This window comes from Lampris incognitus, chromosome 6, assembly GCF_029633865.1.
Source record: "Lampris incognitus isolate fLamInc1 chromosome 6, fLamInc1.hap2, whole genome shotgun sequence".
Taxonomy (NCBI): domain Eukaryota; kingdom Metazoa; phylum Chordata; class Actinopteri; order Lampriformes; family Lampridae; genus Lampris; species Lampris incognitus.
This window is the reverse complement of record NC_079216.1, coordinates 41,857,918-41,882,680: the sequence shown is the minus strand read 5'-3', so window position 1 is coordinate 41,882,680 and position 24,763 is coordinate 41,857,918. Positions and strand designations below refer to the sequence as shown.

The 24,763-nt window shown below is 43.0% G+C and overlaps 1 protein-coding gene across 1 annotated transcript in view; it reads left to right on the top strand.

The window, feature by feature from the left end:
* The first annotated feature begins 1,285 nt into the window (after positions 1 to 1,285).
* The window catches only part of LOC130114538 (uncharacterized), a 67,972-nt gene continuing 44,494 nt past the window's right edge, over positions 1,286 to 24,763 (top strand). Inside the window, exons 1-17 of the mRNA XM_056282407.1 lie at positions 1,286 to 1,372; positions 2,077 to 2,098; positions 2,331 to 2,379; positions 2,588 to 2,693; positions 3,573 to 3,592; positions 3,810 to 3,915; positions 6,459 to 6,483; positions 7,327 to 7,420; positions 7,579 to 7,685; positions 8,694 to 8,757; positions 9,034 to 9,109; positions 9,484 to 9,508; positions 15,353 to 15,692; positions 17,252 to 17,404; positions 17,626 to 17,685; positions 19,793 to 19,902; positions 23,586 to 23,779. Of these exons, the coding sequence (XP_056138382.1) occupies positions 1,286 to 1,372; positions 2,077 to 2,098; positions 2,331 to 2,379; positions 2,588 to 2,693; positions 3,573 to 3,592; positions 3,810 to 3,915; positions 6,459 to 6,483; positions 7,327 to 7,420; positions 7,579 to 7,685; positions 8,694 to 8,757; positions 9,034 to 9,109; positions 9,484 to 9,508; positions 15,353 to 15,692; positions 17,252 to 17,404; positions 17,626 to 17,685; positions 19,793 to 19,902; positions 23,586 to 23,779 (1,638 nt within the window). The remainder of the gene's footprint in view (positions 1,373 to 2,076; positions 2,099 to 2,330; positions 2,380 to 2,587; positions 2,694 to 3,572; positions 3,593 to 3,809; positions 3,916 to 6,458; positions 6,484 to 7,326; positions 7,421 to 7,578; positions 7,686 to 8,693; positions 8,758 to 9,033; positions 9,110 to 9,483; positions 9,509 to 15,352; positions 15,693 to 17,251; positions 17,405 to 17,625; positions 17,686 to 19,792; positions 19,903 to 23,585; positions 23,780 to 24,763) is intronic.

The window sequence follows — 24,763 nt, the reverse complement described above, 5'->3', positions numbered from 1 at the left end:
TACATACACACACACACACACACACACACACACACACACACACACACACACACACACACACACACACATATATATATATATATATATATATATATATATATATATATATATATATATATATATATATATATATAACATACACACATACTACTCAGAGAACTGGGGTCACGGAAGTAACCTAAAGTTTTACTGTGTTCAATTATTTTAAAATGCATGTTCCTTTTTTCACAAGCATGAACTAGAATTTGCTTCTGCAAAAGTGTATGTTGTGTGTCTATTGTGGTCAGTTTATTATCTATTATCTAGTGTCTAATTGGCCTAGATGGGTGTTTATATTCCTGAAGCACAGGATGAAACCTGACGTTGAAGGACCTATTCGTCATGTTATTCTGTAAAACCATGGCTCCTTGGTTAGTCATAATGACACCATTCTGACCATATTTGTACAGTACAAGCAGCTTTTTAGGTGCCGCAGTGTCTGTGAAACAGTGTTCTGTATTGCACCTGCAGAGGACTGATCTTGGGGATTTATTTAATTTGGATCTCAGTTTATTTTGGACCCATTTGTTTCCACAGCTTTTGAGATCTCTAATGAAAATAATGACAGTGTCTGGGGTTTTCTTTGGACCCTGTGTGGTCCAGAACACATGACCCCTGTCTTGGTTCCTCCCTCTTGTCTGAGAGCCCACTGTGGAAATTCAATGGGGGGGGGTCCCCTCTAGGCTCAGATGCTGTTTGCCCAGGTGCTGAATTGCATTATATAAATGGGTTAACAGGCTGTTTTATTGAATAATAAACCCAGCAGCAGTTAATGAAGGATGGAGGAGGTTTATATAGGTTGATCTAGGTGTAGTACCAGTACTTTACCCATGATTGATATGAAGAAAAAGGGTCAGTTCATCTTTGTCAAAGTCATGTTTAGCTGTTATAAATTCTTATAGTTATGTAGTCCATGCTCCTGATATAAAAACTAATATATTAACAACAAACATAAACGAAAACCCTATTCTGCAAGCTCTGTGAAGTTAACAAACCAAGAAAAGCAGCGTTGCTTATCTAGCCACCCCACCCTGCCCCAACAGGCCATACATTACCATGCAGCATAGAGGCATGGCAGACTGGCAGTCCCATAAAATTTTACCAGGAAGCAAAACAACAACAAATAAAAGACAAATGCCCCTTGTGAGGACTTGTTATCCACATTTTGCTTTACTGAATGATCTTTACATGTGTGTGTGTGTGTGTGTGTGTGTGTGTGTGTGTGTGTGTGTGTGTCCTCAACAGGATGTTTAGTTGGGTGGTCAAAGTGGTCCCCCAGCCTCCTGAAGTGCCAGAGACTCTTGGAGATGATTCTCCCAAGATATCTGTTGCTGTAAGAGAACTCTGCACTAAATCTCTCTCTCTCTCTCTCTCTCTCTCTCTCTCTCTCTCTCTCTCTCTCTCTCTCTCTCTCTCTCTCTCTCTCTCTCTCTCTCTCTCTCTCTCTCTCTCTCTCTCTCTCTCTCGCTCTCTCTCGCTCTCTCTCATACACACACACACACACAAACACACATGCATGCATGCATACACATAACACATACACATATTTGTAAATAAATCCTTTATAGAAACATTTCTCATTTCTAAAACTTGAAAAGACACAAATTGTGCAAAAGGAGAAATCTTCTTGTTCCAGAGGAAACAGAATAGCTGTAAAAGAAAGACAAAACACGTTTATAATATCAGGTTGCAGCAGTGATTTAGATGTTGAGAAAACCTTTTGAGGCCTCATTTTGTCACTAACAGTTTTCAAGGCTGCAACGTATCATATGTAGAAGTAATACCGTTGTCTTAATTATGGTCCATCACGTCTTATGCAAGCAACGTAATTGAGAGCATTACAAGCAATGTCCCCAACATGAAGCCTCACACCATTATCCTGCCCAATTTTGGGGTTCTTTGGCTTTGCTTGCAATTCAAATTAGTTTGTGGTAATAAAAAGCCTCTCTCATGAATCTTGTATTGGTCGCAGAGCTTTCCTACCGAATCTAATGATGAGGCATCAGTCTCTCTCTTTCTCTCTTTTCATCCCAATAGCAACCCCCCAAACACAAAGAGGGTAAGATGATGTTTGTTGTGTTATTTGGATAGTATATATTTAAAAATACACAAGAGATGAATATGTAATAGCTTATTTTTCTGTTTATGTGAATGTGGCTATATCCATATGAATTGTGCGTGTGTGTGTGTGTGTGTGTGTGTATATGTGAGCATGTGACTGTGAATACATCTCTATATATGCATGTCAATAATAAGCTATACTTATTTTACTTGAATCTAAACTATTACAGTGAAGAGTCCGGTAGTAAAAATCACAGAAGAGGATGTTTCAGAGGACAGGTATTGTCTGTGTACTTGTTTTTATGTGTTTATGAGGATGAGTTTAATTGTGTGTGCGTGCATGTATGTGTGTGTGTGTGTGTGTTAACTATAGCAATACACATGCAAAATACATGTGCATCGAAGTTGGTGATAGGCTCAAGAAGTACATGGCCATCTTTCCTCTGTCTGTCTTCCCTCCTTTCCTGTCCTGCTTCCCTCTCTACAGCCAGGCCCAGACTGGGGTATTGCGCTGGTTTTCAAATGGTTTTGCTAGTGCGCTGCCGCAGCCTACTGGCTCCCCTCGGCTGAGCAGGGCCAACTCTGATGCCAGGGTGAGTGTTTGCATGACCCTGAGACCCAAATGTCCTAATGAGGAAAAGGGTGTTTCCTGTGGCATTAATCTGAACTTCATTTAGGATTCGCATGGTACGCACACACTACGAGAACATGCAAAGTGTTTGACATGTCATCACAGGACCTTGGGGGATGCGGGGGGGGGGTCCATAAATTTCAGCTCTATTGTGTGCATACTGCATTCCTAGGAGCCCTATTTATTTCTTTTAAAACAAACTGGATATTGGGTGTCCGGGTAGCATAGCGGTCTATTCCGTTGCCAGGAATTGCCAGTTCGAATCCCCGTGTTACCTCCAGCTTGGTTGGGCGTCCCTACAGACACAATTGGCCGTGTCTGTGAGTGGGAAGTCGGGTGTGGGTATGTGTCCTGGTCGCTGCACTAGCACCTCCTCTAGTCGGTCAGAGCGCCTGTCTGGGGGAACTGGGGGAGGAGGGGGAACTGGGGGGGGGGGTAGCATGAGCCTTCCACACACTACGTCCCGCTGGTGAAATTCCTCACTGTCAAGTGAAAAGAAGGGGCTGGTGACTCCACATGTATCGGAGGAGGCATATGGTAATCTGCAGCCCTCCCCGGATCAGCAGAGGGGCTGGTGCAGTGATGGGGACGGCTTGAAAAGTGGGGTAATGGGCCAAATGCAATTGGGGGGAGAAACAAAATGGGGGGGGGGTTAAAAAAACCAAAAGAAAATGGATATTATTTTCTGTGTTGGACACTGATGGTAAAGACATAGTCGTGTTAGAGAAAGGGAGATTTTCATATCGTCCTATTCTAATCTATGCAGATGAGTCTGTGTTTTTGGGTCAAATTTCATTTTTTCCTAATTGCTTAATTTTTTTCTTTCTTTTCCACCCATCAGTCTGTGGGGGATGAAGAAAGGTACTGTAAGGCCAGAAATGCGTTGAATAAATTGTCTTGAATTACACAATATCAAATATGACTTTTAAGACAAATTCAAGGGGCAATAACTGTTCTCTCTCTCTGTCATTCTCCTTGAATTTATTTCTCGCGCTTTCTCTCACTCTTTCTCTCTCTCTCTCTCTCTCTCGCTCTCTATCCATCTATCTCTCTCGCCCACTCACTCGCTCCGTGGTAGGCCTGGGGTGATAGGCTGGGTAGCTCAAGGTCTGACTAAAGTGCTGCCCCAGCCTGATGAGAAGTACAAAGAGGGCAACAACTGTCCAACTGAGGAACCCACTGAGGTGAGATGCAACGATGTCATCATCTTAACTATTATTTCAAATATGTCGGAAATTCTGCCAACAAACATACATATCGATACAGTACATAGTGTGACCAATGCTCCATGCAAATCTATGTCCAAAACCAAATTGCCTGTCTTAGTTTAAGTTAGATCACCAGCGCTTCTAGCTATTATATCCATCAGTTGCTCACAATCAGTCTATTTGCCAAAAGAAAGTATCTTACAGTTCATGTGTGCCAACAAATCAAACTATTCAAACAAGGCTGATGTTTCAGACATCACGTACTCAGAAAATGTTGATGGGTGCTCATTGAAATAATAAAGATATCATCCACAGGGGCGTCTGGGTAGTGTAGCGGTCTATTCCGTTGCCTACCAACATGGGAATTGCCGGTTCAAATCCCCGTGTTACCTCCGGCTTGGTCAGGCGTCCCTACAGACACAATTGGCCGTGTTTGTGGGTGGGAAGCCGGATATGGGTATGTGTCCTGGTTGCTGCACTAGCGCCTCCTCTGGTTGGTCGGGGTGCCTGGTCAGGGGGGAGGGGGAACTGGGGGGAATAGCGTGATCCTCCCACGCACTACGTCCCCCTGGCAAGACTTCTCACTGTCAGGTGAAAAGAAACGGCTGGCGACTCCACATGTATCAGAGGAAGCATGTGGTAGTCTGCAGCCTTCCCCGGCTCAGCAGAGGGGGTGGAGCAGTGACCGGGTTGGCTTGGAGAGTGAGGTAATTGGCCGGAAACAATTAGGGAGAACAGGGGGGGGGATTAAAAAAAAAAGATACCGTCCACACACGGACAGTCAGTGTGCAGACTCTATCTTTGTTCTTACACTGTTTTGGTGTACTACTCCGTGCAGCAACTGCCTCAGATGAGATCAGGGGATGTGCATGTTGCTCATCAACATGTTGTTAATTGGAATAAGCCACATATAATGCATGCATCTTGACAATATCCCCGAGTATCCAAACTTGCGATGGAGGACCGGCTCTACATGACTAAGGGGTTTAATTCAACACAATAACTCAGTCAAGCTAGATCAAAGGAACCCACTCGTCCGCATACGACAACGGCAACTCAATACTGTCCGATAGGTTTATAATCCTAATCATGTATTAGGGGATCTGCTAGCAGGGAATCACAAGGTGCTTAGCGAGGTAAATCCTCCCATTAACTGTAATTGTATCTAAACCCAACTTTTCCTAGACAGCCATCTTAGCCATGTGGCCGAGGCCTTAAGGCTGCAATGAAAAACAACTGGGTTAATATCACTTTCCTAATCAAACTATTGATGTTGTGTTTTTTTAATCATTGAAAACTATCAAATTTATACTGTCATCAGATATAAACCGACCAAGATTGGATTAACATAAACAGCAACAGGTTTGGCGGCATGTTGGCACAGTGGTTAGCGCTGTTGGCTCACAGCAAGAAGGTCCTGCGTTCAAACCCCGGGGTCATCCAACCTTGGGGGTCATCCCAGGTCGTTCTCTGTGTGGAGTTTGCATGTTCTCCCCATGTCTGCAGTGGGTTTTCTCCGGGTGCTCTGATCCCCCCCCCCCCCATCGAAAAAACATGGATGTTAGGGTTTATACTCCTGTCTGTGCCCTTGACCGAGGCATGGCAAGACGAACTGGAGTTGGTCCCCGGCTGCTGCACAGTGGCTGCCCACTGCTCCTAGCTACACAGCTAGGATGGGTTAATGCAGAGCGTAATTTCCCTACGGGGATCATTAAAGTATATCAAATTTAAAAAAAAAATCAAAAAAATAAACTCGTATTGCATGACAGTTCTCTATGTGCTGTTTTTATATCCACCTCCAAGGAGCAAATGAAAAGATAAAATGTTTCTGCTAGGGATCAGTATAGATTCACATGAATACGATAAAATATTCATGACACAAAAAGCGTGGTTGATAATGAGTTTACATTTCTACTGTTAAGAGTGATGCACAGCGAGAGGTTTAAATGCAGACTTATATCTGCATTTATTTCTGTATATTTTTCCTCAATCTTTTTCAAAGTCCTACGCTGACATTTGCATGAGACAGTGGCGAATGCATCCTTGTGTTTGCCTTGTGCTGGCAGGCAATGCAGGTAAGGCCACTGATGCTTGTTAAGGGTCAAGAGAAATCTATTCAAGCGTAACACAGTTTACGCAATGCAACTTTGCAGAAGACTATCGTAAATACATTCGAAGTTCAGGAAATTAGTATCTAAATCAATACATTTGAATTTCATGTGGATGTTGCATGACTGAGCTGACAGGAAGACAAGACGAGATAAATACAGACAAAAGTTACATGAGAGCAGATTGAAATGTGAAAATCGGTCACGCAGACATATTGTGTGGTCAAAACAACAGACATAAGAGATGAGTTATCTTTCATTGTCTTAAGGCATGGTGGTTTATTATGCTTATGATCGTGTGACGATAAGTTGAGACAACATTTTGGCACGTCATCAGAAGGACAGAGATGAAATTTGTTATGTACTTTGTTGGGTTGTAATTCAAATACTTTCTTTTCTATCTTACCCCAGGTCTACAATGTAGAGGATGTTCCAGGTATTTCATTCTTGCATAATGTTCCTTCATTTTTCTCTCATGAAACAAAAGCGACATTCAACACTGACCTGCAAAGTACGAACTCTGGTAACAGATTAATTGTGCAAGGGAGTATGCAAATGAATGCACATGTATTCAGCTTTAATGTATTTGCTTTGAACATAGGAGGAGTGGGAGCGAGTGTGATTTTTAAAGGGCTGAAAAATAAATGTCATTGTTTTATAATAGCAAAAAAAAAAGTTAAGGATCTCAGTTAAGATAAAGACAGCTGGGGCATCGGGGTGGTGTGGCATTCTATTCCGTTGCCTACCAATATGGGGATCATCGGTTCGAATTCCCGCATTGCCTCCGGCTTGGTCAGGCGTCCCTACAGACATGATTGGCCGTGTCTGCGGGCGGGAAGCCAGATGTGGGTATGTGTCCTGGTCGCTGCACTAGCACCTCCTCTGGTCAGTTGAGACACCTGCTGGGGGGCGGGGAACTGGGGGGGAATAGCGTGATCCTTCCACTCGCTACATCCCCCTGGCGAAACTCCTCACTGTCAGGTGAAAAGAAGCGGCTGGCAACTCTACATGTATCAGAGGAGGTATGTGATAGTCTGCAGCTCTCCCCGGATTGGCAGAGGGGGTGGAGCAGCGACCGGGATGGCTCGGAAGAGTGGGTTAATTGGCCAAGTACAATTGTAAGAAAAAGGGGGGGGGGATAAAGACAGCGTTACCCCTCTGTCATGCCATTGTTAGAGGTGTGTAAACTAGCCTTTGGCCATGGCTCCATTAGCAATTAAAGGGAAGTTTATATCTAATGTGATCCAATGTGATTGATTTGAACTGAAATTCTGTCCAGATTATGATCCGCTCCCACACATCCCAGTGGTGGAGATGGTCTCAGAGGATGAGATGTCGGAGGGGGAGGGCATGACCTCACCGTTCCCTCCAAAGTAAGAAGAAAACACTCACAATACAAGCACTCACTTATATAAATATAGTGGTTATTATCATTATTACAAGTGTAGTCAAACCAGCCATAGACAAGTAACGAACTGACATGTCTCTGTCTCTGTCTCTCTCTCTCTCTTTCTTCCTTTCTCTGTTGTAGAGTGGTGGACTGGTTAAAGCAGGCAATCCCCCAACCAGTCATGCTTCCCCCTGGTGCTGTACCAATAGAGCCATCCCCCAGGTCCAACCGATCATCTTTGGACAAAAGTATGGACACACATGCATACACACACACACACACATGCATGCATACACACACACATTAAAATTTCTATATTTGTGAGGACCCTCATTGACTATATTCATTCCCTATTCATAACCCTACCCTTAACCTCATCCTAATTATGACTTTAACTCTAAACCAAGTCCTTAACCAAAAAATAACCCTATGAAGTTGTGAAGATCGGGCAAAATGTCCTCACAACGCAAGTTTGTCCTCACAAGAATGGTGGACTTTTGGGCATCCGGGTAGCATAGTGGTCTATTCTGGTGCCTACCAACACGGGGATCATCGGTTCAAATCCCCGTGTTACCTCCAGCTTGGTTGGGTGTCCCTACAGACACAATTGGCCATGTCTGTGAGTGGGAAGCCAGATGTGAGTATGCATCCTGGTCACTGCACTAGTGCCTCCTCTGGTCGGTCAGGGCACCTGTTCAGGGGGGGAGGGGGGACTGGGGGGAATAGCATGATCCTCCCGCGTGCTACATCCCCCTGGTGAAAATCCTCACTGTCAGGTGAAAAGAAGCGGCTGGTGACTCTACATGTATCGGAGGAGACGTGGTAGTCTGCAGCCCTCCCCGGATCGACAGAGGGGGTGGAGCAGTGACCGGGACGACTCGGAAGAGTGGGGTAATTGGCCAAGTACAATTGGGGAGAACAAGGGGGAAAATAATAATAATAAAAAAGTGGACTTTCAAGGGTAAAACTTTACATGCATACACACACACACATGTGTGCACGCGCACACACAAACACACAGGCATTTGAATGTAAACAAACTGTACTGTAGCAAATCCAGTTATTTGTTGTTGGTCAGCAATAAATTGTTCCCAGCACTGCAAAAGTAGCTGGATTTTTTTTCCCACTTTTCTGTTGTTTGCCATTTCCATGCACCTTGCAAGTGGGTGAAGTTGTGTTAGTAAACCTATTCATAATCGCAGACTCAGATAACAACCATTGTTGGACAGAACTGTGCTTCTCTCTCTGCTCCTCAGTTTTGTCTCCGCCACCTGAATCTCTCAGTGGAATTTCATTAGATACTGATGGTAAGGTGTCAGGGTAAGTTTCATTTTCTTTGCTGTACCTGTTGAGTGGGTGGTTGAGGGGACCATCAGTCATTTGATAAGTAAAGTAGACATTAGTGAATTATGAAGACTCGTTATTGTCATTATAATACATAGTTAAATATAATCTACATGGGATAAATTCACAAAATCCCATACTGCCAAATGTAAATATTCTGAATCAAACAAGGACGTTGCACATAAAAATGTCATGCATAGTGCATGAAGTGGTTTGCAATACACATAATGCATTACTATGTCTCTTTTGTAGTGTGGTTGGCTGGTTTGTGTCAGGACTGGGACTCAGGATGCCCCAGCCTGTTATTAAAACCAAGGATGACGCTGTGGTAAGTTGTGGGACTAGCTGACTAGTAATAACATTCTCGCCGTAGTACCATAGTTCCACCAGTTGGTCACAACGCCGTAGTACAACACGGTTCAATGAGGTGTTCATTTTGAGTTATAAAAGCTTTACTTCTATTTTGCAGACTTAAGCATAGATGCTCAAGTCCATTGCTCCTCCTCATTCTTTCCATCTGCCTTCTGCATTGCTCTCTCTTTCTTTACGTCATTCTTCAGTCTGCTACTCCTCTTCACCATCCATCTCCTCCCATGTTGTTGTTTTCCTTTATTCAGCTAATGAAAAGATTATTTGAGTTTTGGCTTGGCTTTCATATCGATAGAAATTTATGTTATACCTCTGCTGTCCTTATATTTTCAGAATGCAGCTGAAGTTCTGCAACAAGGTAAGTTTAAGATATTTTGTGTTTACTTAGGTTTGGCCTTCCTCTATTATTTATAGTGGTTCTTGAACGTTTGTGAACCCTTTAGAATTTTCTACATCTCTGCATAAATATGACCTAAAACATCATCAGATTGTCAAGCAAGTCCTAAAGGTAGATAAAGAGAACCCAATTAAACAAATGAGACAAAAATATTATACTTGGTCATGTATTTATTGAGGAAAATTATCCAGTATTACATATCTGTACGTGGCAAAAGTATGTGAACCTTTGCTTTCAGTATCTGGTGTGACCACCCCTTGTGCAGCAATAACTGCAACTAAATGTTTCTGGTAACTGTTGATCAGACCTGCACATTGGCTTGGAAGAATTTTAGCCCATTCCTCTGTACAGAACAGCTTCAATTCTGGGATGTTGGTGGGTTTCCTCACATGAACTGCTCACTTCAGGTCCTTCCACAACATTACGATTGGGTTAAGGTCAGGACTTTGACTTGGCCATTCCAAAACATTAATTTTATTCTTCTTTAACCATTCTTTGGTAGAACGACTTGTGTGCTTAGGGTTGTTGTCTTGCTGCGTGACCCATGTTCTCTTGAGATTCAGTTCACAGACAGATGTCCTGACACTTTCCTTAAGTATTCACTGGTATAATTCAGAATTCATTGTTCCATCAATAATGGCAAGCTGTCCTGGCCCAGCTGCAGCAAAACAGGCCCAAACCATGATACTACCACACAGATAGGATAAGGTTTTTATGCTGGAATGCAGTGTTTTCCTTTCTCCAAACATAACATTTCTCATTTAAACCAAAAAGTTCCATTTTGGTCTCATCCATCCACAAAACATTTTTCTAATAGCCTTCTGGCTTGTCCACGTGATCTTTAGCAAACTGCAGATGGGCAGCAATGTTCTTTTTGGAGAGCAGTGGCTTTCTCCTTGCAACCCTGCCATGCACACCATTGTTGTTCAGTGTTCTCCTGATGGTGGACTCATGAACTTTAACATTAGCCAAAGTGAGAGAGGTCTTTAGTTGTTTAGAAGTTACCCTGGGTTCCTTTGTGACCTGGCCGACTATTACGCGCCTTGCTCTTGAAGTGATCTTTGATGGTCGACCACTCCTGGGGAGGGTAACAATGGTCTTGAATGTCCTCCATTTGTACACAATCTGTCTGACTGTGGATTGGTGGAGTCCAAACTCTTTAGAGATGGTTTTGTAACCTTTTCCAGCCTGATGAGCATCAACAATTTTTTTCTGAGGTCCTCAGAAATCTCCTTTGTTCTTGCCATGATACACTTCCACAAACATGTGTTGTGAAGATCAGACTTTGATAGATCCCTGTTCTTGAAATAAAACAGGGCACCCACTCACACCTGATTGTTATCCTATTGATTGAAAACGCCTGACTCTAATTTCACCTTCAAATTAACTGCTAACCCTAGAGGTTCACATACTTTTGCCACTCACAGATATGTAATATTGGATCATTTTATCCAATAAATAAATGACCAAGTATAATATTTTTGTCTAATTTGTTTAACTGGGTTCTCTTTATCCATCTACTTTTAGGACTTGTGTGAAAATCTGATGATGTTTTAGGTCATATTTATGCAGAAATATAGAAAATTCCTAAGGGTTCACAAACTTTCAAGCACCACTGTATATAGAAACACGTAAAGTAGAGGGCCCTCTTTGTGTGTAATTGCTGGAGTTATGCTTTGCTCCACACTAATGCAGATTCGTTTTGGTAAATCTGATAATACTGATACATCGTGCACCTTTATAATAGCTGCCAATGTGCGTTTGTGCCACAATTCACAGTTCAATTAAGGTAAAATATTTTTACACAAGTGTGAAGTTACAAAAGAAGAATACTAAATAGAATATGCCTCTTCAAACAACTTTTTTTTTTGTTGCTACCCACATGGAATACTTCACATAGAAAGAAGTGACATGAAAAAAGAGAACAAACACTTAATCCAAAGCAGTAAATGCAAAAAAAAAAAGAAGTCTCTAAAGTGCTTTTTCCATCAACGCTTTCACTCTCCTGTTTCTGGTTTTAAGTAAATCACGTAGACCTATTGTTATTTTAGCCCAGTCCGCCTCATATAGGAGATGCTCTTTTGTTTCGGTGAAGCGCCCTCCGTTTTTTTTTTTTTTTTTTGTGATCAAATTTTTGTTGGTTTTCTTTTTTTTTCTTTTACATGTGCTTTCATTATGGATGAAGCATTACATATCAAAATCAAGTGATTGAAATATTGTGTTGACATTGCACAGCACATCTATAATGTATTGACTAAAGTAAACACATATGCATTGTAAATGTACATCCACTTACATTCACATAGAGAGATGGAATGATAAACAAAAGTAAATGCAGAAAAATAATGTGTGCACAAGAGCACCCGAGATAAGCACATTGCTGTGTCATGGCCTAGCCAGACTTTCAACTAAAAATTCCATCGCAATTCATTATAAAGGATTTTCCAACCTCCATTTAAACCTCCTATGATCCTGATTATAACTTAACCCGGTCTTTACCCCCCTCCCTCCCTTCTGTCTTTTTGACCTTCTCCCACCACACCCCAGCAGCCTGACTTCTTGGTTCTTTTACACTATAAAATTATAATTAGATCTTATTATACCCCCTCTCTTTTGGTATTCCTCGTTTTTTTCTTTAGATATTGATACAGGAGATACAAGAATGGACGTGTTGTGGCTTATATCCCAATTTTAAGATGTTGGTTAAATGCACAAGTTAGCCTATATGGACAGGTCGGCCCCCTAGTTTTCGAAGAGGTGTGTTGGAAGGTTTGAGTCAAGACAGTCGGAGCCTAACCCGGTCCCTCTTCTCCTTCTGTTTCAGGGGGGAAGGCGCTGAGAGCCCCTTAAACAGCAGGAGAAGACGGCTGGGGGAGGCTCTGATTCCCACAGGCAGATAGACAGAAAGACACATAGCAATAGACAACAAGGCTGTCAGTTGACGTGCAGATCCAATTAAATGTGCAGCTCACTGCAGCAACCGGACAGCCACAAAACGTCAGACAGTTTGTGATGTGATCAACTCACCACACTAATCAAAACGGTTGCGTGTATGAATGTATTACACTTTACAATGCGTGCACAGTGTATGACATATACCTGAAGCATGCTATGAGAAAAACTTGGTTTATATTGATAGTGAATGCTCTTGTTTGATTAGATGGATTCTGCTTGCATTAGTTCCTTTATATGGACTCTTGATGTTGAATTTACACATTTTCTATTAAGGACAGAAACATAGAGATTGACATCATTGACTTACAAATAACCTTAGATAGGTTTCGTGTAGGATTGCTAAAATTGTATTTTTCTGTGCTTGTCAGAATAGCTTCATGTTTGTTTTAGAATTGTGGCGACATGTTAAAAAGTTCATGTTGCAATTTTCAAATCCATTAGAAGGATTAAAGACACAATACTCAATACAAAACAGGAATAATGCAATACTCCTTGCCCAGTCCTACCCGCAAAACTAAAAGCATCGAATGCTGAGGCATCCGGGTAGCATAGCAGTCTATTCCATTGCTTACCAACACGGGGATCACCAGTTCGAATCCCCGTGTTATCTCCGGCTTGGTTGGGGGTCCATGCAGACACAATTGGCCGTGTCTGCGGGTGGGAAGCCAGATGTGGGTGTGTGTCCTGGTCACTGCATTAGCGCCTCCTCTGATTGGTCAGGGTGCCTGTTCGGGGGGGTGGGGGGGGACTGGGAGGAATAGCGTGATCCTCCCATGTGCTACGTCCCCCTGGCAAAACATGTACCGGAGTAGGTAGGCATGTGGTAGTCTGCAGCCCTCCCTGAATCAGCAGAGGGGGTGGAGCAGCAACCGGGACAGCTCGGAAGAGGGGGGTAATTGGACGGGTACAACTGGGGAGAAAAAGGGGGGAAAAATTTATGTTGTACAACGTTCATTCTTAAAAGGATGACGAAACTTGAATATTGAGAATTGGCAGCATTTGGCAGCTATGTTTGTGCTACACTTGTGTCCTTGTAAATAATCATCCATAAAATAGAACTGTATCTCTTTGTAATGTTTGAATGATGATATTCAAATGTTGTATTTTTTTTAATCAATAAATTGTACTCTTTAAGTGTCTATAGTATACATCGCTGATAATTGATATGCTCAAAGGAATTTCCACTTTGGTGTGGATAGCTCCAGCATTTTCTTTTACTACAATGCTCGCTCAAAAAGTATTGTCATTGAAATGCAAATGTGAGATCATAACAAATAGGCCGCCATTATTCCTTCGCTCCATGTTATGCATTTCTATCACCTTGAACTGTGAAATGAGGCCTGGTGTTGCAGTATTATTTTTTTTTGCATAATGGTCTGATCATTTCATTTGACATAATAATAATATTAATAATAATAATAATAATAATAAAAGCTTCAAATTAACTGCTAATCCTAGCAGATTAGCAGTTAATTTGAAGGTATAATAATCATAATAATCATTACATTTATTTAGTGCTTTTCTAGACACCCAAAGTGCTTCACGTTGAAGGGAGTAACTCCCTTCAACCACCACCATTGTGTAGCACCCACCTAGATGATGAACGGCAGCCATTTTGCACCACAACGCTTACCACACATCAGCTTGATGGAGAGGGAGGACAGGACATACACAAAACATCCCTGATCCCATTTAAAACACTTTTACTAAAGTGGCTGAAGGTGACAGTATAAGGATGTAATGTAAGGACACGGAAGCAAAAATTAAGATTCAGTGAGAATTTTTTCATACTATGCTGTACATTGTAAGACCAAATTTTGCAAGTGCACATAATACTAACCAGTCTCGAGATGACTTAAAATTGCCAGACATTAACACGCTAAAAAGTTTTTGTTTTGTTTTGTTTTGTCAGAGGTAATAACCAACTTTTAACCTACACAAAATAACATGTGATGACAGAAACTTTGAGCATTAGCAGTAGTCTACCATACTCAACTGGTATTCACTAAGCCTATGACCCTATATGACAACATACATTTTCAATAACTGAACACCAACGAGTCCCTTTTGACTGGCAAGTATATGCCATCCTACCTTTTCCAGTTCTGATCAAATCTGGCTGTCCTGATAGCTCAGTGTATTGTGTGTGTACAGTGTGGGCTCAGGCCTGATGTTGTGCTGTGTCCTGGGTTCAAATGCAGCTTTGGGATTTTTGCAGCACGCCGTCCCCTTCTCTCTTCACCCTGTGTTTTCTGTCCGTTGGTGCAGTCATACCTCCAGAAAAGCGTGCTAAAGTGAAATTGGTCTAATGTTCAAAACTGTGCAAGAAGTGAAGACGAAATAGAGTTGTTGTTGTTTTTTTGTTTTTTGTTTTTTCCAGGTTGCAAAGTTTTTTTGGCCCATTCATGCAAAGTTCAACCATGGTGAACTTTTACCTACAAATTTGCACTGTCAGCTAGTCGAAATCTTTTTGGATGACCTCGACAAAATTGAAAATGGCGGAACACCTCATCTGGGCTGTGTCCCAAGTTGCAGTGTGTACCCAAGAGTTTTACAGTTTCACTAGAGTACAGACTCAAAATAAAGAAAAAAAGATGCAGCTTGGCTTTCTTTCAGCCATGAGACAGGACCTGATGGTAACATTTCTGTATGACACTTGATATTGTTAGAGGTGAAAGCATGTCTCAATCTCTTCAACAGCTGAGCTGCTCACCAAACTTCAAGAATGATGCCCCCTCCCCCTTTAACTACATTACATCATAGAAAATAACTATTTCTGCCGTTTTTTCTGACCTAAAACCACTGTGCATCTCATCAAAATGACCCTTTTTCATCCTCTTGCACCTTCAGCCACACTCAAGCCTGACATGGTACTGGAAGATGTGGACTCGGATAATGAAGGGCAAATGAATCACGAGGCGTGCTCGATAACTTCAACAGCCTCAGAACAGTCCACAGAGAAGGCACCGCTGGCTGCACAGCAGACACAGTCCACAACAGCGTCTGTGAAATCCATTAGTGCCGATTCAGAGGAGACACCACAGCCGGCACCAGAGACGGTGTGGAGCACCGCAGAAATGATAAAAGCATCTCAAGAGGACGCTGAGACCCAAACAGGTCGCTGGACACCATTCATTGACAGCATCAAGAAGGAGGCAGAGGGGATAGCCATGGCTACCATGGAAGAACGGTATGGGTAATAGAATATGAAATTGAGGGGGGTACCTCCAACATGGTTTATGGGGCTAATTTCATATTTCATTTGATCTTATGTACTGTGAGGATCTTTTATAGGAAATGAGGATGCAAACTAGAAAATGAATGGCAGATTTGTCATTATACATATCTAAGTGCCAGTGTTCATCCACTGTTCATATTAATTTTTGATGGGACAGTTTAAGAAGAGGGATTAGGCGATGCTCGGCCTACTTTCCTATTTTGATCATCAAACACATTCATTCAGGTTTAAGTAGGGTGAAGTTAGCGAGGTCACATTCTTCAAAACATCTTTTAACAGCAGTGTTTAGGCCCACTGTATTTTGTCTTCTTACATACATGGCCCCATGGTCTTTCCATCCATCTAGTTTGATGCAGAAGTGATTGAAGATGAACTTGTTTGACTGAAGAAGTTGCCAAAGTTACGGCACAGATATAATATGTACTCCCATTGTAGTCACAATGAGAAGAGAAAAGTGTTAAATGTGATAAACCAAGCATTTGCGTCTTATGTCTGGGCAATGAATAAGATGCCGTTGCTAACTATCATTACAGCCAAAGGGAATTTTGAGTGATAACCATGAGACTTCGCAGAAAGTTGAATCGGTTAATCTGGACACAACATTTATTGAGAGAAGTGTTTCATCACTCATCCAAGTGACCTTTTCAGTCTAAATTGACTGCAGGTATTTCCACCCTTATAAACAATACAGTGGTATAATGACCGAAACCAATGATCCGTTTCATATGCAAATTGCCGTGACCATTAACTAGAGTTTCAATGGCCATGTGCACTATTCACAGAGGATTGGGCAATAGTTGCAATCACAGCATTGTAAGATGGTGACTGATGTACTCTTAGCCCCCCCACCCCCACCCCCACCCCCACCCTCGGTTCAGGGATAGTCGTTCCCTCTTCACATAGATGGCCTCTTTGACTCACCATTAAACCCAGTGTTCCTCTCTATCAAGGACGTGCACATCCTCATCCTTGAAAGAGATCCCAAATATAACCTTTACATATCTGCCTCCAATTTCATCTGGCTGTAATAATTATGTCCTCTCATCCCCAAAGCCAGGCAGAATCTTGTGTGCTTTTGAGTAAAATTAGCACTGTATACCAAATGCAGTCAAATCATAAGAAAACTATGCCAAGGTTTCTTGAATAGTGTTCAAAATAAGCCCAAGGCCTTTTTTTTCCATTCATGAAGGACCAGTGTTTTTAATGGAAGGTTGAATTTGCGCTTTTGGGGTCAATGGCTTAAAAGTTTTAAGAACTCCTGGCTTATTCCTGATGTGGGAATCCTTCATGTCGGAATATTATGGTGGTGGTTAGTTAGATGCAATACATTTAACAGCCACACGTATAGATCCATAACTGCTGCTGTTTAAGTTCAATGAAAACTGTTTGAAAGTTGTGGATGTCTGCATTGTGGCTTTAAGAATCACTTACAATTCCAAGTTCTGTATAAAGTATACAGGTCTGTATGTTACATTGTATTCATGTGATGTCAAATTGCCCCGTCGCTTTAGCCTGCTGCTGGAGCGCATGGAGATGGCCCGTATGGCTGAGGAGGTGGCCAGGCAGACGGCTGAGATGGCCATTAGACAGATAGCAGCTGAGGGACAATCCATCAAACTCTCACTGGGAAGCCAAGAACTGCTGGAGGAGGAGCCCGAGGAAGAGTAAGGACACGAGTTTAATTTCTGAAAAAAAACTTTCTGTGTGTTTTGGTATTGGATGAAAGAGAGGAATTAGAGAAATGGAAAAAGATATGCACATGAGACAAGTGAGGGGGAGTGTGTTTGTGTCTGATTATGTGTATTTGTTTTAAGCACGTGTGTTTTTTGAAAAATGTGACATCTTTTCGGTGTGATGTGTGACACTGTGTATTCACCATGACCAGGTTACAGGTGTTACAGACTGAGAAGAGCGAGGTGGAACACAGTCAGAGTTACACTTCAGAGTAAGAGCACATTAACGAAGACTGTTGTATCTGTCTGTGAATGTTCTCATTCATCCAGGACATAGTTATCCAAAGGAATTGAATCAAGTGCAACTGGACCTGGTTATCCGTGAAGACGTTTCGCCTCTTATCCAATAGGCGAAACATCTTCACGGATATATATAACCAAGTCCAGTTGCACTTGATTCAATTCCTTTGGATAACTGTTGTATCTGTTGATAAATGACCCCAAGAATTTAAAACATCTTCTGAAGTCCCCCTTACAGAGCTTCACTCCATAGTCTCTATAACCTGGACCAATTTGTTTGTGAATCGGTCCTCTGGGACCTTTAATTTTCTATTCTGCCCGGTAGTTGATAACATGCACCTGCTGTGTCGGGTCGAAATCCCCCCTGATTGGATGACTGGTAGACCTGGTACAACAGGTGCACATTATCAACTAGCTGACAGAATGAAGAAACAGCAGCACCAGGGTCGTTGAGGACCAGATTGAGAACCACTGATCTAGAATTACAGCAACCTAACCTGAACCATTTCATTTTAACAGTAGTCTGTTGAGTGAAGGGATATTGTCTCGGCTGTTCTGGTGTTAGCCATTTTGTAGCTTAGAATTTACACTCCTGGACTTTGGCAGGACTTTCTGATGCCTATGGTGATACGTGATGATTGCAGTGGTTGTTTGAGCACTCAAGTTATGTCAGCAACCTCTCCAACACCAAAAGAAGAAAAAAAACTCATGGTTCAACTTTGGTTTTAGATGTTGATACTGTAGTATCTGAGGACAAACATGCTTATAGGCTATATCGTTTTCCCGGGAAAGTAACCACTGAACTGAGCAAAAAAAAAAAATCTAAATTTATTTATTCATTTACATGTGATGGATTAGCTAATGTCTTAGATACACCAAAAAAAAACAACAGTATAAAAAAGAACATTTGTTTATCTTCTGGGTTGTCGATGTGAGCTTTAAATCTTCAGCTTCTATGAATTGTTTTTGATAGGGTGCCAGTTTGCTCACCACAATCGGTAGTTATAAAGACACTAGTTGTGGTCTAAAACATTTGGTTTATGCGTCCTTCGTCATTTGTGAATGTTCTAGCGGACCGTCGGAGGATCACATCTGTCTTGCGCGTTGTAAAATTTGGCTGCAAGTCGAGTCTTGCTTTTGACTCCGGTGGGTTGCTCATTATGTGACCTCCGCAGCACGCCACCTCAGCATCATTTCACCGCCATAGCGACCACATAGTTTCCCTTAGCAACGGCGGAGCCGCTCTCGACGGTTCCCCGGGTAACGACGGTTCCCCGGGTAACCGCGGTCCCCCCCCCCGGGTCCCCCCCCCCCCCGTCTCCCGTCTCTCTGGACGCAGAGAAAAGTATGGCGCATATTCTCTAGCGTAGCCCTGCTGGAGGGAAATGTGAGCGATCTCCCCCACCCCTCCACCCCCACCCCTCTTATCCTGTGAACTCTGGCTTGATGGACGGTGCTGATCTACCCGGTGCCGATTACGTGTCAAACTCATCACGGGCGTTGTTTTGTAGGATGCTCAGCGAAAACCCTCGAGGTTGAGCGAGAAAGTGCGTCCGTTCGTCACGGTAGGGTATACTTGGTTCGACAACAGGGTGCCGAGAGGAGCATATAGATTTATTAATGCGACTATGTTGGCAACATGACTACGTGGAGAAGGATAGAGCTGTTTTTTTTAACTTTTTTTGTCTTTCCCTTCTTAAGAAACAAGTGTGTTTGCTTCGGCTGTCAGCCGTCAGAGGTTGTAAACCTGTGGGGCGCGTTACCCAATCAGCAACAACTCCCAGCCCGTCTGTGACCAGGACTACAATCAATACTACAATCAATACTTATTTCTGACATCAAACGACAGATTTATTCGTCATATTTCGTCTGTTTTGGATAAATTTATTTTGTATTCAGATGCATCCGGATCAATTCATAGGTTATCAATTAGAGAGAGAGAAAAAAAACTTTGCATGATTTATTTCACATAGCCTTGTTTTTTTTGTTTTTTTGGTATGAGATTTCCTAGGGCACCTTTCTAATTCTTAGCTGGGCAGTTGGGAGACCGTCAATGTTTTTCTGTGCCCTGTCCATCAGAAAAGGATCTGCTGCTGAGGAAGAGGAGAGTGAGCTTGTAGCCGAAGCCGCCAGGAGTTCCCCACCAGTTGAACCTGAGGAGCCGGACAAAGCAGCGGCTAAAGAGCCAGGTAAAGATGGCATCCTATCATCACTGGCACACCGTTAGTTTCTTTTACACCAGCATGGTTGGATTGGAATTGGGTGTGGGTCACATTTATTGGATTTTGATTATATATTCCAATGGGGAGGTTTGAAGGTGCTGGAGCCCCAAGTAAACGTGGGATTTGTGGTCCAAGTCCCAGTGTTGTCTCGGCCTCAATTTTACGATGCAAGGAGCACAAATGGCCACAATTCCTGGGTGGGGCGCAAGTGTGGGTCATAGGATGCCCCGTTAGAATTACTGACTCCTACAGAAGGTGACCCTACTGAAGAGTGGCAGATGGATCCGAGCCTCTGCACGGTGCACCGCCTCCTCCCAATCCTGGTGCTCGAGTATCTCCGGCACCACTTGTTTTCCACTGTGCCGAGTACATTCACCTGTTGTGTCAGGTGGTGGAGCCATTAATGTTTTGGGGGGTTTTTTCAAGTCAATGTACTTGGCAGAATAGAAAACCAACAGTATAAGAGGTACTCAAGGGCAATGATTGGGATGCACTGCTCCATGCCAAATTTGGATGCAAATGTAAAAAAAAGAAAAGAAACTAATCTGGAGTTTGACACAAAATCAGTGTTGATGGTCACTGTGCATAATAAGATGTGAAGAAAGAAACAAACTAAAAAAAGGCCAGTATTGCCTAAGCATCTATCAGCCTGTTATGTTGATTCCTGCATTAGTGCATCCCCATTCAGTTTGTGAGTGTGTTCTTAATCATTCTCGGCACTACTTGACAAAGCCCGTCCTTCGGATGAGACATTAAACCAAGGACCTGACTCACCGTGGTCATTAAAGATCCTATGGCACTTATCGCAAAGAGTAGGGGGTCGCTCGGTGTCCTGGCAAAATTCCCAACCTGGCTGTTTCCAACTGGCCACCTAATCATCCCCCCCATGTAATTGGTTAAATGATTCCTCAAGCTGATGTGTGGTAAGCGTTCTGGTGCAAAATAGCTGCCGTACATCACCCAGGTGGGTGCTATATGTTGGTGGAGGTAGAAGTGAGTTATCGCCTTCAATGTAAAGCGCTTTGGGTGTCTAGAAAAGTGCTATATAAATGTAATGATTATTATTATTATTAAAGCCAAGCATGTGTGAATGAGAGGGAGGACAGGATGCAAGGAGTAGAGGTGATGAAGGCGTATGAGTTTAAATACTTGGGGTCAACTGTCCAAAGTAACGGGGAGTGCAAGAGAAAGGTGAAGAAGAGAGTGCAGGCAGGGTGGAGTGGGTCGAGAAGAGTGTCAGGAGTGATTTGCGACAGAAGGGTACCAGCAAGAGTTAAAGGGTAGGTTTACAAGATGGTTGTGAGACCAGCTAGTATGTTATATGGTTTGGAGACAGTGGCACTGACGAAAAGACAGGAGGCGGAGCTGGAGGTGGCAGAGTTGAAGATGCTAAGATTTTCATTGGGAGTGATGAAGAAGGACAGGATTAGGAATGATTATATTAGAGGGACAGTTCAGGTTGGACAGTTTGGAGACAAAGCAAGAGAGGTAAGATTGAGATGGTTTGGACATGTGTGGAGGAGAGATGCTGGGTATATTGGGAGAAGGATGCTGAATATGGAGCTGCCTGGGAAGAGGAAAAGAGGAATGCCAAAGAGGAGGTTTATGGATGTGGTGAGGGAGGATGTGCAGGTGGCTGGTGTGACAGAGGAAGATGCAGAAGACAGGAAGAAATGGAAAGGGATGATCCGCTGTGGTGACCCTTAACGGGAGCAGCTGAAAGTAGTAGTAGTAGTAGTAGTAGTAGAAGATTATTAAAGCCAAGCATGCTAGTAAAATCCCCAAAATGTCCTTGTATAATGTGTGGCAACGGTTTTTCAAAAACTATAGACACAAAAGTTAATATACACTGCTCAAAAAAATAAAGGGAACACCCAAAAACACAATATAGACCTCGATGAATGAAATATTTCAGCTGAAAATCTTTATTTATTAGACAGAGGAATGTGTTTAGAGCAAAATAACCTAAGAATGATCAATGGAAATCAAAATCATTAGCCCATTAAGGTCTGGATTCAGAATCATACTCAAAATCAAAGTGGAAAATGAGAACATAGGCTGATCCAACTTCTGTGGAAATTCTTCAAGACGATTCAAAATGAGGCTCAGTAGTGTGTGTGGCCTCCACGTGCCTGTATGCACTCCCTACAATGTCTGGGCATGCTCCTGATGAGACGACGGATGGTCTCCTGAGGGATCTCCTCCCAGACCTGGATCAGGGCATCGGTCAACTCCTGGTCAGTCTGTGGTGCGACATCGCGTTGGCGGATGGTACGAGACATGATGTCCCAGAGGTGCTCGATTGGATTCAGGTCTGGGGAACATGCAGGCCAGTCCATAGCATCAATGAACTCGACATACAGGAACTGCTGACACACTCTGGCCACATGAGGACGAGCATTGTCATGCATGAGCAGGAACCCAGGGCCCACTGCACCAGTATATGGTCTGACAATGGGTCTGAGGATCTCATCCCGGTACCTAATGGCAGTCATGGTACCTCTGGCTAGCACGTAGAGGTCTGTGCGGCCCTCCAAGGATATGCCTCCCCAGACCATCACTGACCCACCGCCAAACCGGTCATGCTGGAGGATGTTGCAGGCAGCAGAACGTTCTCCACAGCGTCTCCAGACCCTCTCACGTCTGTCGCATGTGTTCAGTGTGAACCTGCTCTCATCTGTGAAGAGCACAGGGCGCCAATGGCGAATCTGCCAACCAAGATGTTCTCTGGCAAAGGTCAATCGGGAAACACGATGTTGGGCTGTGAGCACAGGCCCCAATTGTGGACGTCGGGCCCTCATACCATCCTCATGCATTCTGTTTCTCACTGTTTGAGCAGAAACCTGCACATTAGTGGCCTGTTGAAGGTCGTTTTGTAGGGCTCCGGCAGTGCTCCTCCTGTTCCTCCTTGCACAAAGGACCAGATAGCGGTCCTGCTGCGGGGTTGTTGTCCTCCCGCGGCCCCCTCCACGTCTCCTGGTGTACTGGCCTGTCTCCTGGTACCTCCTCCATGCTCTGGACACTGTGCTGGGAGACACATCAAATCTTCTTGCCACAGCACGCATTGATGTGCCATCCTGGATGAGCTGCACTACCTGAGCAACTTCTGTAGGTTGCAGATACCGCCTCAGGCCAACTCTAGTGGTGAGGGCACTAGCAAAATGAAAAACTAACCAAAGATCGGCCAGAAAAGATGAGGACAGGCAAATGGTCTGTGGCCACCACCTGCAAATCCATTCCTTTTATAGGGGTTGTCTTGCAAATTGTCTAATTTCTACCTGGTGGAAATTAGACAATTTACCAACAGGTGAAATTGATTCACAAATCAGTGTTGCTTCCTAACTGGACAGGTTGATATCTCAAAAGTGTGATTGACTTGGAGCTACATTGCATTGCTTATGTGTTCCCTTTATTTTTTTGAGCAGTGTACATCCACAATACATCCATATGTTCCTATATCTCTTCATGACTCCATATGTCTAATTTATTACTATGAATATAAAAGTATTTTGGTGTGTGTTATTGTAAGATTAATACATGCATAAATATACATATATGATGAAGACATTCATGTATAATCTTTAACATATGAAAAATCCTGCATGGCGCGCTTGCATAAAACTCAAATTCCATCATTTGGGACCATCCAGAGGCAGAGGAGGAGGCAAAGCCACAGAGGACCTCCCGTTCCCCACCCCTACCCACTGTAGCAGCTGAAACCTCTGCACCAAGTGATGAACAACCAGCATCAACGATAACTGGACCCAGGACAGAAGATAAACCTGTAACCCAGCAACCACAGAAAGCAGAGGACGGTGCCGACCCTGACACTGCTGGTGCTAAAGTAATGTCCCCACCGCATAGAAACTGATGTTTACAGCAGTCAGAAAAGGAAACAATAACGATTTTCAACTTTACTTCTATATTTCCTGTATGTTTTAGGGATGGCACTTCATTTGCAGCCATAATACTGGGCAGTCTTCAGTGTGGCGTGTCTCTGAAAAGCAGTCAAAACTTTGTCTGCCGGTGACGTCACTGGAAGACAATCCACGAATGTGAAAACTACACTTGCAAAAAAATAAAATTTTAGAAAACTACATTTGCAACCTGGTTTGCTGCTACATTCAGTGAGCTGCATTGTACAAAAGAAAAAAAAAGTCAATATCAACTAGTACTGCATGATTTGGTGAAAAAGTCATTGCGATTATTGTGGACAATATCGAGATTTGCGATTGTGATATAATAAATTTATACATATACAAATAATACAAATTTGTCGTATTGCCGCGACATGTAGCGACTTTCATTTTGGCATGTTTTACTCAGTACCTCTTTCTGCTCAATATCGCTGAGCTTGAATCCAAAATATCGCCATTTCACAGAGGTCGCTTTTTTTTTTCTTTTTTTGGCCACGAGTTCATCAGCATTAAGTTGACCTGCTCTTTGGCATCGGTATCCACTTTTTCCTTTTTTCTGGTCTGCACACAGCACACCGGATAGTCATGTGACCGCAGACTGCGCACGCTTCACTGCCTAAACAGAGACTGATTTGTCAGCTCTTAATTATGGGCGTTGATATGCAGACTGCACACAAACAGGCGTTCACACAAACAGACGTTGACGCAGCTTTTTGCGGTTATATAATTGCGCAGGCTGACATCGCGATTGCTGTTAGATTAATCGTGCAGCACTAATAGCAGCTCAACGTACAGCTGTATAAGACCGTATTGTGGGAGTGCAGGAATGAGGAGACGGAGAGATCGAGTCGAGTCAATTCCGTCTACTCGCCACACAAAACGACACCGATACAGCACAATCTCTCGTGGCA